Source organism: Apodemus sylvaticus, chromosome 18 (genome assembly GCF_947179515.1).
Source record: "Apodemus sylvaticus chromosome 18, mApoSyl1.1, whole genome shotgun sequence".
Taxonomy (NCBI): Eukaryota; Metazoa; Chordata; class Mammalia; order Rodentia; family Muridae; genus Apodemus; species Apodemus sylvaticus.
In genome coordinates, this window is record NC_067489.1 from 71,411,198 (window position 1) to 71,427,466 (window position 16,269).

General features: G+C 48.5%; 1 protein-coding gene across 7 annotated transcripts in view; it reads left to right on the plus strand.

The window, feature by feature from the left end:
- Window positions 1-16,269, plus strand: part of Gatad2a (GATA zinc finger domain containing 2A) — an 86,179-nt gene that overhangs the window by 59,309 nt on the left and 10,601 nt on the right. For 6 of the 7 annotated variants that reach the window (XM_052161856.1, XM_052161850.1, XM_052161851.1 and 3 more), the window contains one exon: window positions 324-581. In XM_052161856.1, coding sequence (XP_052017816.1) covers window positions 325-581 — 257 coding nt within the window. In that variant the 5' untranslated portion in view covers window position 324. Of the gene's footprint in view, window positions 1-323; window positions 582-10,441; window positions 10,465-16,269 lie in introns of those variants that run through there. The other variant, XM_052161857.1, reaches the window with a different exon arrangement.

Below are 16,269 nucleotides of genomic sequence, written 5' to 3' on the forward strand. Positions count from 1 at the left end.
ACAGGTGCCAGGTCCCTGTGCTGGTTTTCAGACACGGAATAGGCACTGTTCTTCCACAGAAGGATCCTGTCTAGGAACAGCTGCCTCTGCTTTTCTCCCACTTAGATTCCATGGCTTCTCAGAACTAGCCACACCCCAGAGGCCTGTGGGAATCCTTCCTGCCCAGCCATCCCGAGGGTGTAGAGGAAGTCTTGGAGGGGCTTCTATGGCCCTGTCTTTGTTGTCCCTTCTCTAGCTAGCCTCCTCTGTGAGGAAGACAAAAACCACCCTCCAAACTAACCTTCTAAGGAGTTCAAGTGCTGTATCCTCCCTTTCACATGCAGAATGAGTGAAGAAGCATGCCGAACCCGCAGTCAGAAGCGAGCCCTTGAACCTGACCTAACAGAGGATGATGTGGAGAACAAGAAAATGAAAATGGAGAGAGGACCATCAGAGCTGACAGTGGACGGAGACAGCAGGGTGGTGCCAGAGCCGAGTGCAGTCTCAGCCCAGGGGTTGCTGAGGACAACAGAGGCCATGGGCACAGGATCTGGCGAGGGGCTGTTAGGAGACGGACCTGTGGACATGCGCACCTCACACAGGTGAGTGAGAAAAGGCTGGGTTGGAGCCTCGCGGAGGCTAGTACAGGCCAGGATGTCCCTGAGTCCTAAGCTGGGACGCTGTCAGTGGCAGGTCCATGGGTCTCATGGGGGAAGAAGTTCCTGCTGTCGGTGGGTCTGCCACCTATGGATTGTGGGAGGACTGAAACATTCCTTTGGTGTGAGTGCCTCAGGGAGGCCAGGCTACCACTCCTTGTCTGTGTCATTCCTCAAAGGAGGAGCCTCCCTATTCTCCCAGCTTCTGTCATCTCTTCTGAGGGTTTCTTCTCTATATCACCAGTTAATTCAAGGGACCTTTGCTGGGACCCAGGCTTCATGACACTCATAGGAAAGGCTGAAGGAAGTCAGACTCACCCTCCCACCATAACTTCACCCAGAAACTTTTTTCTCCAAGCGCCTGCATTAGCCTTTCTTCAGAACACTCTAGAATGGATCATTCACCCCAGATTCTCACTGAGGACACAGCCTCCCATCCTGTGATGCATACTTTCCCTGACTCCCCTTCTGTCCACTGGGATCTTGTACCTTTGAGGTCCTCGTCTACCTCAAGTGTAGACTCAGTAGTGAGGTCCAGCACTGGAGGAATGCAGGAGGCAGCTAGTTCTCCACATGTTTCCTTGAAGTGGTTTTAGTCTTTAATTTTGTACAAAGTCTGGTGTCAGGATCCTGAGGGCTTCCAGATTGACCGCTGTGCCTTAGAATCCTGAGGACTTAAAATTCACTGTGAAACTCCAACCTACCTTCTATTGAGAACATTCTGTGAACTTGCCATTAGAAAGGTGTCTCTCCTCTGGGCACACGTGGCAGGATCTGCCCATCATCCCAGGAAGTGCAGACAGGAAGCTGAGAAGTTAAAGGTCACTATCAGCTACATATGGAGTTGCAGGCCAGCCTGGAACACACAGGACCCTGTCTTAGTAACGCTCCTTGTGCTCACTAAGAACCCTCTCTGGCTGCTTTCTGCTGCCCTGTTCTAAAACTAAGGGCTTATTTTAGAATAAGTCACAGTACTGTGCTAGGCTGAGGCTCCCTTTCCCCACTGTGACTTTGTGGGTTCTCAGCTGTCTGATGAGACCTCTGATAGGTGAGCTCCTGAAGCAAGTAGAGAGGGAGCCAGTTCTTTGGGGTTAGGCCAGGATCCTCCATGTTTTGTTTATTGTGGCCTGCTCCTTTGTGGAGTGGGATGGTGAAGTCCAAAGTTGAAAGTGTTAACGTGTGAAGCACCCCTCTTCTGTTGCCGAAACCCAGGGGTACACCAGGCCTCTGACCCTCTGGGCCTTCCAGAGCTGCTAGCTCCAAAAATGGCATTCACCGAAGCTTTTACTGGTGACTTCTTATGACATATTTAATATCTCAAGATAATCTGGGGAACAAATCACCCAGATATCCTGAACTGAGGGCTGCCTAGAGACTAGAGACCCCCAGGGCTCTGGCTGATATAGGTGTAAGAGTGGAGAAGAAACCAAATTCTGAAGGCCAATGGGCAGAGCGAGGGCCAGGTCACATGCTGCAGCTCTGCCTGGGCAAAACATCCTGGTAAAATAGTCACTCTACTTTTCAGGTTGATGAAGTGACAGGAAGGAAGTGTGTTGTTCTTGGTGGCAACCTCTGCAATATGGGAACAGTCTGAAGGGAACAGCTCTGTTTTCTGTTTGGTCTTCCTTGAGGTATCTGGCCAGGGTCACCTTTAGGGATCTCCCTCCAGAACTGTGTGTGTTTCTGTGGGTGTCAGACAGGAGTTGGGTCCAAGCAGATTCATGTAGTGAGGGCATCCAGCCAGGGTAGTGAGGGTTGAGGTACTCTTGCTTTGAGCCCACAGCAATTTATTAGATGCATACAGATGAGGCCTTACAGGCTTAATGCCATGTATTTCCTTGTTCAGCCAATATGGCTGTTAACTTCCATAGTGTCAGCTCAACCCAATAAACTGGTACACTTTTCTGAGGCTGATAAGGAAATAAAACTAGTCCAAAATTCAAATAATACAAATGTGTATACATTTATGTGCATATAGGGACCAATGTACACCACATTAGTGGCCACAGCTTTCCAGGTTCTGCAGTTAGATGAGCCAAACTAGAGGAATGTAGTGGCTATTCCTGGTTGTCAACTTGACTATATCTGGAATGAACTACAATTCAGAATTGGAAGGCTCACCTGTGAGCCTAATTTGGAGGCTGGGAGATGATGTAAGTTTCTGACCTGGCTCTTGGCTTAGAGATCTTGAAGCATGATCTCCAGGCTATGAGTCCCAGAAGATTTAGACAGGGAGATCTCTGAGGTCAAGGTCATCTGGGACAAAGCAGGTCCCAGATCCAGGTGTGATGGCACCTGGGCCACACCTTCTGCTGGAGACCTACATAAGGACATTGGGAGAAGGAAGATTTATTCTCCTTCACCTGCTTGCCTTGTGGGACTGAGCAACTGCTAGATCCTTGGACTTCCATTCACAGCCGCTGCTGACCCTTGTTGGGAGTTGAACTACAGACTGTAAGTCATCAACAAATTCCCTTACTGAATAGAGACTGCCCATACGTTCTATGACTCTAGAGAACCCTGAATAATGCAAGGGGCATGTAGGTGGCATGTCAGCTGTAGATTTTTGCCAATGGATGCAGAATAGGCTAGCCTTTGACTCAAAAGAGATTGATCTTCCTGCCTCTGCTTTCCATTGCTGGTTAAAGATATATACCACCATGCCTGGCTCTTTTGAGATTTTGTTAACTTGTGTATGTGCAAGGGTATGCACGCATGCATGTGAGAGAGAGAATATGTATGAGTGTGTGTGAGTGAGAGTGAGTGTGTGTGTGTGTGTGTGTGTGTGTGTTGGGAGTCAGGGCTATGTGCTCATAGTGGATGGAAGTCAAGCCCTGGTACCACTTAATCAGAAGCTGTCCATATTATTTCTTAAACCAGGGTCTCTTACCCACTGGATGCATGGCAGTTTGGTCAGGCAGTGAGTTCCAGTGACCACATCTTTCTCCTTGTGACTGATGCCACCAAGATAGTGATGCCACCAAGACCAGTCTCCTGAGACTGGGTGCCACCAAGTCCTGCTGTTTCCTTGGTGCTTGTTCTGCGGCTTTCAAAAGTGTGTGCCTTCAGGTCAGCCCAGACCAAGAGGGGAGCATGGATAATGCTCTGGTGATCTGGCCATTGCCCTCCAAGGATGTTTGATTTCTCGATTGGACAGCTTAGCGTCCAGCAGATTAGTGTTGTTTGTTTGTGGGCTTTATGTATGTATCTGTTCTCTTTGATGCCTGGCTTTTATTCCACACCAAGTATGTGAGATTCACACATACTACTTCTTCATAGTACTGATAATGCCCCTCTGTCCCTGTGTGTTCTGCACTACTGCTTTCAACAATCACAAATCAGAAATAATGAGTGGGCTGGCGTGGATGTGATAGTAGTAATATATTTCTCACTGCTATGACAAAATACCTGACAAAACCTGCTTCAGGAGAGAAAGGTTTAGATGGTTAATGGTTGAGGTTATAATCCACTCAGTCAGGGAGGCATGGAAGCCCCCACATGAAGCATCTGGTCAGCAGTGGTTCTGTCCTGAGAAAGCAGAGAATGCTGACTAATGCTGGTACACAGATGCCTCTTCCTTTATGTAGAACTGGAGCCATTCCATGGTATGGTGCTTTCACACACAGTACATCTTCCCTCCCCCACTGAGAGGCTGGAGGTGTGTGTGCCTATACTAAGCGTGTGAGGACTTTCTGTTTGCTAGTTCCTAAGCAGTGTGACATGCCTGCTTATAGCATTCCTGCTAAGTCAGGTGCTGTGAATGATGCACAGCTCAGCATTATAAACAGTCCTGCTACATCATACCAGAAGTTGGAGCCTCTCAGATCTGCAGTTGCAGGGAGACTTGGTACCAAGGGTTTTGGATGTATGCTTCCAGAATTCCTTTTTTCTTTGTGTATATGTATGTGTGGCAGTATGTGTACCTAAGAAGGGGTGTCAGCTCCCTGACCCTGGAGTTTCAGACAGTTGTGAGCTACTTGATGTGAGTGCTGGGAATTGAACTTTGGCTCTCTGCAAGAGTAGTGTGTGCTGAGCCATTTTTCCAGCCTGCTTGTAGAATTGTATTTGGTTCTTTCAAAATATCTCTTTTCACTGGCATATGTGGTAGTGCACACCTTTAATCACAGTTCTTGGGAGTCAAAGACAGGTGGGTCTCTGTGAATTGGAGGACAACTCTGGCTACACAGAGAAAGCTTGTCTTGGAAAAAAGAACAACAACAACAAAAACTTCTCTTTTTAATCTTGCTCCCACTGTGGGCATTTTGAAGCCTTGGGTTGGCTCTGAGGGTGGCAGAGACATGGGATTTTTCCCTTGAAGTGGCTGGGTTGAAATCAAAATCACTAAGTGATGTCTCTGTGAATGTTTGTGTGCCTTATTACAGTCAGGTGACATGTGATATGAGTGGCAGTTGAGTGGTACAGCAAGACAAGAGCTGCATTCCTCAGTACGCAGAAGACTTCCAATGCTCACAGCACCTTCCCTGGAAAGCACTCTCCTGAGAACTTTCTGCGAGAGAACAGTGAGGTGTGGTGTGTGGCCTGAGACTGCTACATATCTCCCATTCCTTCTTGAGGCTAGGCCAAAGACTGGCAGTTTATTTGGTGTGTGTGTGGGGGGGGGGGCACAAGGCATCATGGCCTTGGTCTGTTAACTTGAAAAGGAGGACCAAGAGTTAAAGCCTGGCCTGGGATAACTTAGTGATGGCTGTCTCGAACAAGGAAATGCCTGAAATATGAAGAAAGCAATGCAGAATTAAAGTGATCAACTGAAATGGTAAAAGAAAACAAGGCAAAGGTGCCGAGGTAAAAAGAACAAGAAAGAAGGCAGATGTATGTATCCACAGAGCGACCAGTGGCAGGGCGTCAGGCTGGACGTAAAGTCCTGGTCTTAGACTACACAGCCACTTAGTAGTCACACAGTGGTCTGTGACTCCCCATAGATTCCAGAGAAGATAGGTTCCAACCAAACAGCAGGGCCCTGAGTGACTTCATGAACACTGAAGTGGATTAAAGAAAGAGTCATCATAGCATCTGAGCCAAGCTAGAGAGGACCTTTGGAGATGGGGCTCTCATTGTATAGTTTTGGCTGGCCTACAGCACACAGATTCTCCTCTGCTTCCTAGGTGTTAGAATTAAGGGTGTGCACTAGCTCAAAGAGGGACATTTTATTTTAGTTTTTTGTTTTTTTATTTTTATTTTATTTTATTTTTTTAAGATGTATTTATCTTATATATGTGAGTAACATTGCCTCTTCAGACGCATCAGAAGAGGGCATTGGACCCAATTACAGATGGCTGTGAGCCCCCATGTGGTTTCTGGGATTTGAACTCAGGACCTCTGGAAGAGCAGTCAGCGCTCTTAATCACTGAGCCATCTCTTCAGCTTTGTTTGTTTGTTTGTTTATTTGTTTTTGTTTTTGTTTTTCCAGACAGGGTTTCTCTGTATAGCCCTGGCTGTCCTGGAACTCACTCTGTAGAGTAGGCTGGCCTCAAACTCAGAAATCCACCTGCCTCTGCCTCCCAGAGTGCTGGGATTACAGGCGTGCGCCACCTGCCTGGCTTGAGACATTTTAATTTTTTTGTTTTTTTGGGTTTTTTTTTTGTTTGTTTGTTTGTTTGTTTTTGTTTTTTGGGGTTTTGTTTTGTTTTTGAGACAGGGTTTCTCTGTATAGCCTTGGCTGTCCTGGAACTCACTCTGTAGACCAGGCTGGTCTCAAACTCAGAAATCTGCCTGCCTCTGCCTCCCAAGTGCTGGGATTAAAGGCCTGCGCCACCACTGCTGGTAACATTTTACAAGGATAGATAAGGAACCAGTCATGAGCACATATGCACCTAACTGCAGAGCCTGAACTGCTCAGGGCTTACACTAGATTCATATAAGAAATAGATGATCTTGGGCTGGTGAAAGGCTCAGTGGGTAAAAGTACTTGTTGTTCAAGCCCACCGAGTTTAGTCCACAAAACCCATATAGGTGGAAGGAGAGACCCAGCTCCATAAAGCTGTTTTCTGCCTGTCATATGCACACTGGTCCATGTGCCTCTCCTCCATCATGCACATACATGATGGTAATAATTTTTAGATAGAAGATTACCGATGTCATGGTTTACTCTTGGTACTTGGTAATGCAATTAGACACAAATCAACAAGGTTACAGAGGATATAGCCACTGTTGATCCACTTGGCCTGGTTGATCTGCATGGCACAATATAGCTCAAGTATGCATTGAACATGTCTCTGTAATAAAGACAGCAGGCCATGGCAAGTGTAGGGCAAGGATGTGTAGAACTCAGAGTCTGCACTATGCCCCTGGGCAGAGTGTAAAGTAGTGTAAGTAGACATTTCCCTCTCAGTGTATAGACATAAAACCATGAGAGAGAAATGGAATTACTTTCCCCACACGGGATTAGCAGAGCCCAGTGACTGACCACACATCATTAATTTATAAGATATGGCTGAGAAAACAGTATGTATGAGGCCCACAAAATGGCTCAGTGAATAGTGGGGCTTGCCACTAAGTCTGATAACCTGAGTTTGAGCCTAGGACCCATATGATAGAAGGAGAAAGCCATCTTCAGTCTCACATGTTGTCCTCTCACCTCTGTGTGTAGGCTGTGACACGTGTCCCCTTATACACAAAACCCAAACATATTAATTTAAATATTTCATTAAGATGTGGAAAGGAAGATATGTGAAGGGAGCTACATGGGCCAGGTGGTAGAGAGCAGTGCAAGGGGACATTGTGCTGCTTTTATTGTTGAACTAGAACTAGCCATGTAGTTAGGCTGCCTCCAAACCCCTTGTCCTCCCTCCTCCTTCATCTCTCCAGTGTGTGCATTTTCATGCTGGATAGTGCTGTCATTTTCCTCCCAAGTAGATGATTTGGGAGGCACATGGGGTTGAGTTCCACCTATACTGCAAAAAAGACGAGGAGGAGGGACTCTATGGTATGGCTACCATACCAGATACATGGCATCTGTATGATGATGCATTTATGGAAACAGTCCGTAAAGGTTACCCCAGGTTGTGTGTCCTCTTCTGCAAGGCACCTCAGCCATGAGATTGTGGGCACTGCTGCCCCACCCCAGCCTGGCCCTCTGGTCAAAGCTGAGCTGGTACAGACAGAAGAAGCTGCTTGCTGCCCTATGCCCCGCCCCTGGTCTGGATCTGCTGAGCGCCAGCTGACTTGCACTCCTCTTTACCTTCCCCCCACTGCTGGGATGCTAGGTGTGCCACCATGTGGGATTGAACCTTCTCTGTGGCATCATCTTGGACTGCTGCAGGGTTAATCTTATACACTGTGTTCTTGGAGAAGAAGGGAGTGCTGACAGTGTAGTTTACTTGAAGGGAATGACACTGCTCCCCACAGAGTGTCTCCAGGCCCTCATTGGTCCTGAGAGGTGGTTGGAGGTCTGTGGCCTCCAAGGCCAATGTCTCTTTGCAACCTGTCTGCGGTCAGGCTGGTATCTGCCCTTCAGGACTTGTGTCTTCTCCCTCTTGCTTCTGTGTCAGTTGCCACATACGGGCTGTGGCTGCCTTCCCTTCAGCTGACATGAGACCTCTGCTTTTGGGAACTTGGGGTTTATCTTATCAGCACTGGTATCCATGTCCTCCATGAACACGATCACTGAAAAAGGATTGCAGTGACACATATGTAGTATGTGTACACAACACACCTACCAGTGCTCCTGTGACTTCCACAAAAGCCAAATGTCTTTGAGAGTGCAGAGGGAGGGCTGTGTGGGTGGCCTTGCCTCCTCTGCAGAGATGGGACCGGCCTCAAAATATATGCATAATGCCAAAGCACACCGGTGGCTGCTTAGGACAGGTTGTAAAGGCAAATCTGGAATAACCACCCCAATAAAAAGAGGGCATGCTAGTCAGCGATCTGCAAGGCACAATGAGGGAAGTGCCCAGCATGGGATATGTTTTAATCCCAGCACCCAGAAAGCAAGCACAGGTGAATTGCAGAGACCAGCCTGGTCTACAGAGAGTGTTGGACAGCACATTGAGATCTCCCTCCTTCCTCCCCCCCGCCCCCACACACACACACACACAGAGAGAGAGAGAGAGAGAGAGAGAGAGAGAGAGAGAGAGAGAGAGAGAGAGAGAGAGAGAGAGAGAGAGAGGAAGGAGACAGGAGAGAGGAGAGAGAAAGGAAAGCGAAGGTTTAAGTAGCTGGGGACATGGTCCAGTGGATGAGTTGCTTGCTGTGTAAGCTTGAGGGATAGAGTTTGATTCCCTCAGATCCTGCGTAAAAGCTAGGCAGGACACAGTGGCTTCCTGGAGCCCCACCTCTTCTACAGTCCCTGTCAGAGAGCCTGACCTTGGGCTGCTGGGTGGTCTGAAGAACAGGGAGTACCTAAAGCTCCGAGAGAAGTCCATAGGCCGCCTTGTCTCTTAGCTATTGTGTAGGCAAGTTCTACTCTGGAAACTCTAGGTATATGCCCCTGATACTAGCCTAGTTCCACACTTGGAACACTTGATAGGTTTGCATAGAAACTACACTAACAGATCTTAGTGTTCTGGTTTTAGTGCAGATTCTGCCAAAGCAAGTACTTACTTTGTTTTTTTTTGTTTTGTTTTTTTTTTTTTAGAGACAAGGTTTGCAGTAGCCTTACAATGTAGCTGAAGAGTGCCTTGAACTTATGATCTGCTTCTACCTACAGAGTGCTGGGATGGCAAGCCCATGTCACTACACCAGCATATAGCTCAAACTTTTTTTTTTTTTAAAGTGTCACTATGTAGCCTTGGCTGGTCTTGAACTCATGGAGATCTGCTGCCTTCTGCCTCCTGAGTACTGGGTTTAAAAGTGTGTGCCATTGTGTGTGCCATTGTGTTTGGCAGTGGCTTGTATTTGGAAACACAGGTATGATAGCCAGGGGAAAAGTCACCATGGGTCATGATGCTTTGGGAAGACAAGACTTAGGAAGTCACTCAGTGACCTAGTCAGTCCCTGGGGGAAGAGCAACCTTTTTTTGAAGCTGAAGCTGGAGAGATGGCCTTGTTAGCTGCTCTTTCAGAGCACCCACTGTAGGCAGCTTATACTTGCCTGCTCCAGGGACCTGATGGCTCTAGGCAACTTTGGATTTGCAGAATATGACTGTGGGTGTCTAATATGGTAGAAAACTTAAATAATGATTCATTTTTAAAGGTTTCATTCATTCATGTTAAAGGTGACTGTAATAAGCCTCTGAAATAGCAGCATTACATACATGGTGTTTTATGCTCCTTGGCTGGCTGATGGCATATGTGTCAGTGTACCCATATGAAGTTGAAAGTTGAAGGGCTGGGCTTAAACCCCAGCCATATGAACTTGGCTATCAAGTATAGTACACTGGGTTCAGTCCTCAGCTCTGGGGGGAAAAAAGTTGCAAGTTATAGAAGTCAGTTCACTTTGAGTCCACCAACAACATGGCGGCTCTGCCCCTGGGGCTATGGCTGTGCTTCCAGATTTTCTATTATCATAAAGGAAAAAAAAATCCTACGGCACAGACCACCTCTGCTTAGTAATTTTCTGGGAACCCTTGACTGCTGGGCCGATCTTCACTCTGTACTCGGTGATGGCTGTTAGAATGGAAGCGAGTACAAAGGCCAGTGCTTAGAGGGACAGGGATAATAGTAGCTGTGTGATGGCTGTCTGTCTGTCCATCACAGGTGCTCTTGTACAGCTACACCTCCCCTTGAGCCTGCCCCAGGGGAGTGTTCTGAGTTCCTGCACACTGAGCAAAAGAAACCCTTTTGTTTTTTAGGTTGACTCTCTGTGGTCCAGGCTGTACTCTGATTCATTGTAATCCTCCTGTCGCAGCCTTTCTCTGCTGCTAGGATTTCAGGTATGAATGAGCCACTACACCTGACCCCAAAGAAATATTTTTAAAATAAGTTAGCTTATTTTAAAAGAATATTATGTGTATGAGTGTGCTGCTGGCGAGTATCTAAGTACACCATGGTATTTCTCTGAGGAGAGTTGGCCTATCCATGGCAGGAGGAAGCTGGGTTAGTACTACAGCCAGGGTCCTGCTTCTCAGTCTTGTGCTGTGGACCTCCCCCAACCAAATGTCACCCCAGTGTTCTATTAGTTGGTGGCCTGCTGTGGAACAAGTTCCTGTTTACTAGGGAAATAGGGGGGGGCCACATCCCCTTCTTCACCGTCTCTTTCTTATCAACTTGAGGGTACTGATGTAGACATTGCTAGTGGTCCATGACTTAAGCTATAAAGATGAGCTCTAACTTGACACTACAAATGAGACAGGTAACCTGTCAGATGACAGTGCACGGGACTGTCTTTTTTTCTGTGCAAATGTTCTTTGCTGAGCAACTCTCAGGCTCCCGTCCTTTAGCAATGGCAATCATCTCCAGGGAGCCCACGTTTTCTTCAGGACTTGGCTGAGTGACCCTGGGAGGTTACTAAGCTCTCTCATGACTTGTGTCTTCCTTTGCACACTGGAAGGAAGAGCACACTGTGATTGGCATGGGTGGCCAGGGTTCCTACTGATGACTTCTGTGTTTCTGAGCCAAGCACACAGGACTTAGCTTTCCTAAGGCACCAGCTGTTCTTGGGTAGGTGGCAGGCCTCTGGGCCCATTGGCGCGCACACGCGCACACACACACACGCACACACACACACACACACACACACACACACACAAGCTGTCTTTATAACCCTCAGCTGCCCTTCTCTGTCTTTATCTAGAAGGAGGTGGCAGTGCAGGCTGGGCACCACTTAGCTTTGCTGTTTTGTGGTGCAGTCCCACAGGTCGCATGCTGCTTCCCTCTGTCTCCCTGTGCTGGAACTCCAGAGCAACAGTCAGACCGTGGTGAACTCTCCAGGAGTGTGATGACATCACTTTCAGAAATCCCGCCCCAGCTGCTTACCGCTGTGGTAGAAAGGCAGAGCTTGTTCTGCATCCTAGCTTTCCAGCCAGAAGCCTTCCTGTTATATAGCTGGGAGGCATGATGGGAGGTGCTAGCAAGGCCTGCTGACAAGGAGCAGATGGGCTCTACAGCACCTGTTTATGTCTACTTATCCCAAGACAGGCCAGCCAGGACTGCCATTCTTGTCACAAGTGTCCCTAAGGGAGACCACATCAGAGGACAGCAGGCTCTTGTGGGGGTGGGTTTCTATGTGTGTTTGCTCTTGTGCCCAGATGGTATGAAAGTGTCACCTGGGGCTGCAAATCAGTCTGATGGGGACTGGTGACACTGTTAAAGCTCCGTAGAAGGTGCCAGGCATGGTGGTATACACATTTAATACCAGCATGAGGGAGGTAGAGCCATATGGATCTCTTGAGTTCAAGGCTAGCCTGGTCTAATAGCAAGTTCCAGGACATCCAAGGCTATACAGAGAAACTCAGCTTCAAAAACAGGCGCTCTCTAATAGGACCTTTTAGAAGTGGGGTTGGGTTTACATGGGCAGCAGTACAAAGAATGGGTCAGATGGAAGTGCTTTTAGCTTTGAGTTAGAGGCACTGCAGGTGGTGCCTGAAGTAGAGGTTCCCTCAGGTCTCCCATGGACCCTCCAGGGACCACTTCTTTATCCTACTGCTCTGGTTGTCTCGGCTGAGCCTGCCCTATCTATAGACCAGGGGCTGCCTCCACCGCCCTGTGGGAGCTGCCAAATGTGGGTTTGGCACACTGGCACAAGCCTCTCCTGCTTGCGTTCTTGCTCCCTGCTTTGTCCCAGTGAGCGTCCTGTCTGTGGGGACAGTCTAAGGAAGGAGACCTAGGCCTAGTGGAATAGTTTGAAGCAGTGCTGGGCTAATGCTTTACTGTTGAGTGGCTCTGTAGCTTAGCTGCTTCCATGTCAACTGTCCTGGCTATGCTGGCTCCATCAGTCACATGCAGTGGCTGACAATGGCCAAACCCTTCTCTGTCCCCCCAAGACAGAGAGCTCATCCCTACAACCATGTGGCCCAGAGAAGTTAGACTCACCCTAGTACGTGTGTTCTGAAAACTTCTATGGAAGCTACCAGGCTGCTGTGACCTGGCCTAAGGGTTCAGCAGTGTGAAACCCACATGTGCAACCTGAATGGACAGGGCAGAGGCAGACCCCATTCTTGACACCCTTTGGCTAGCCTGTGAGGCTGAACAGGCATCTCCCTAGACTGTAGTAGGACTCAGGAATGCTGCCCTCTAATGCCCTCCAAAGGCTGGAGACTTGATGTCCTGGAGCACTAATCCTGCCCCGGGCCTCGGCTCCCAGGCCCATGTGTCTGTCAGGAGAGTCTGGTACCATCCGACACTTCTGACTGTGGCCTGGTAGCAGAACATGCCAATCTCAAGTGTCTGCTTTGCACAAACAGCCCCATCTTGTCAAGGTGGAACAGGTCCTTTAGGGCCAGCAAAACTGCCCCGTGCCTTGGGGAAATAGAACTCCTACTCTGCTCAGTGCTGAGACATCTGAGCCTTCCAAACTCTGAGAGAAGTGGGGAAGAGAGTGTTCCTCAGGAAGCCCAAGTCAGCATAACCGCCGGCTGTCACTTTGTGGAACACTCTTACCAGCCTCAGTCACTAGCCCACAGAGGAAAATGCTAATGCCTCTAGGAGCATCGCTGTGGAGATGCTGTAGCATTGTGTGGAAGACCCATGGCCTCTTTCACCCCAGTCAGCTCAGTCAGTGAGCCCAGCTTTCCCAGCCTCGAGGCTGGTGGTTGGGAATACTTGCTCTAGAGCTGCATGGCCCTGGCACTGAGGCATGTGGTCCTTCTGTGTGTCCTATTGGTAGCTGAGGCTGTACCTCAGGGCCAGCCTCAGGGCAGGGAATCCCTCCTGTGAGCTAGAGTTAGACAGGCATGCTGTGTAAGGAAGTTAGGCCCATTTGGAGAGTAGGGTAGCTATGCTTGTCTATCCTGTCCCATCTGTCTGTCTGTTTTCACAGACATATACTAGGTGACAAAGGCAGCATCTGAAAGCAGTCCCTTAGGAAGCTAAGGGGCCCTGCAGGTCTGATGTCCTCCTTTGGCTTATGTGCTATGGGGCTAATGAATGGTACCATGGGCCATTCTGAAGGCTAGAAGTCCATTGAAGCGTGATGGAGACAGAACATGGCTGGCCGGGGCTTGGTGGACAGGCGTGGAAGTCAAGCTAGGCTGTGTTGTGGTGCAAAGTTTGGGTGCAGAAGATATAGGTGGATAGGCCATGGTAGCCAAGCTGGCCCTAAGGAGGACTTGGTCCTCAGTGATGTAGGTATCCATAAATTATGATTGGTTCAGAGCCAGGCACACTCACTGCACACACACAGTGTTTCAGAGACCTGTTGGACACACTGTTGTTGTTCATGTGTAGTTTGGGTCTAGGCAACAACCTTTGCTTTGGCTTTCTGCAGTTTGAGGTGCATGAGAGTGCTAATCTTTAGGGTTGGTAGGGCTTGGGTAGGCTTCCCTGTAACTAAAGTTTAGGGTGATTTTTTTTCTTTTAAATATTTTATATTTAGGTATTTTTATATATGTTTGGTTTTGTGCATTTGAGTGCTATGTCTGTGAAGATAAGGGTGTGTCAGATCCTCTGGAGCTGGGGTTACAAACAGTTATGAGTGCGGGTGCTATGAACCTTTTTTGCATGTCCTTTGCAGTACCATTTCGTCCTCGTAACCATTCCTCCAGTCCATAAGGCCATTCTTTCTTTTATTGCTTCCATTCTGTTGCTGCCTGTGACCTTACCTTCTCTCCTGTTTGTGTGTTCCAGTGGGCTGTGACACTAAGGACAGAGCCGCTGCTTGACATAGCTAGTCTACATGTGGGGACCCAGAGGATGTGGCTTTGGGAAGTCTCCCTTTTGAGAACTACTGTCCCCAAGATCAATTCCTTCATGAAGTTTCTGCCTCCGGTCAGGTTGAGGGGACATGGATAGCAACTGAGCACCTCCTCTGGTGTGGGCTATCTGCATGCAAGGATGTTTTAAAGCTCAGCCCCCTTCTCCAGGACACAGCACACAGCTGGTAGGAGATAGCTTTTGGCGCTGATGACCAGACTGGCTTGTTTCCAGAGATTTTTACTGGTGATGTGAAGGCACTTTATCACTGTGTGTTCTCCACATAGGCCGGCCGGATTGGTTCACACAGCATTAAGAAAAATGCAGTTGTCCCTGCTGGCCTGGCCATGCTCCAGAGCTCTGCATGCCCCTCTCCATTTACTCTCCTGCCTGTGGGTTTTATAAAAGGCTCCCTCAGAAATCTGCCCATGACTATTCCATGTGTTCTGACTCTTAAGTTAAAAGCTGACTAGAAAAGTACAGAGAATCTTGAAGGTACTTCTGTTAAAAGCAGAGCTTTGGAAAGCTTTTCAGTTTGGAAGGGAGAGGAGCTTGTGGTTTCCTCAGTTTGTAAGAGATGACCACAGGCTATTGGGTGCCTGGAGGCTGCGCAGGAAGGGGAAAGTGGGGCCTCCATTTTCTGACAGCACCTGAACCCTTACCTCTCTTCTCAAAATGAAGGCTGTGTGTCACAAACCGGTTAGAACTGCCCGTTGCCATGGTTTTCGCATTGGAAGGCACAGTTAAAGGGTCATGTGACCAGGGAGGGAAATGCCTTTGTCACGTGACTTTTTGGTGGCCTGATTAGCATAGAGGAAGTTCACTGTGCTGGCTGCCGCTGGGATGCTGAGTGATACTGATAGCAGAGACTTCATTTCTGAGATGAGTTATTGATTAGTTGGGGCCCAAGATGGGGTCAGGCAGCACAGTGGTCAGGGCTGTCTTCCGAGGAAGCCTAAGCCCAGTTATGGTCTCTGCCCCAGCCCTGCCCTCATCCCTCCTGGAAATCTCAAATTTTAGTAGACTCACCTCAGAAAGATAGAAAAGAGATAAACCCCACAGTTGGATGCCCTTCAGTCTGCCCAGGAAGCCAGTCCCAGACTGTAACTCTGTCATAGGGGGGCCTCTTAGGCACCCTCCTGGGCCAGTACCACAGCCACAGCCCTGGGCTGCTCCACAGTCAGTGGGCCTGGAGTCAAAGCTGCTGGATCACCTTGAAACCCAAACTCGGTAGGGGCCCAGCGGACTAATGGGGGAGACACGGACCTGAGGGAGATAGATGCCCAGGGTCTTTCTTCTAAACTGGTTTTTAAAGATTTATTTATTTTTGTGCAACAGTGCTTTGTCTGTATGTATGTCTTTTTGAGGGTGTCAGATGCCCTGAAACTGGAAATTAAAAAACTTATAAACTGCTGTGTGGGTACTGAGAACTGAGCCCTGGTCCTCTGGAAGAGCAGCAGCCAGTACTTTTTAACTGTGGAGCCATCTCACCAGCTCTCTCAATTTTTTTTTCAATGATTTGTGTGTAGTGTTGTTTCACCTGCTTGTGTGTCTGTGTAAGGCTGTCCCAATTCCTAGAACTTAAGTTACAGTAGTGAGCTGTCATGTGGATGCTGAAAATTGAACCTATGTTGTCTTAATCCTAGAGCCATATCTCCAGCCCCTCCAGGGTCCCTTTTCTGGGCGGAAACCTGACATTCAAGATCCCCTCGGCTCTGTAGACCCCAGGCGTGGGTCTTCAGGTTGTGGCCACTGTTCATGGATAGCTGTCATGTGGGAATCAGGAAGGTGGCCGGCATCTGACCAGTCCACCTCTGTGCCCCCATGACTACTCTTCTTGTGAATACAGCTGGCATGAACCAGTGGTGGGGACCCTGAGGCTCTTCACC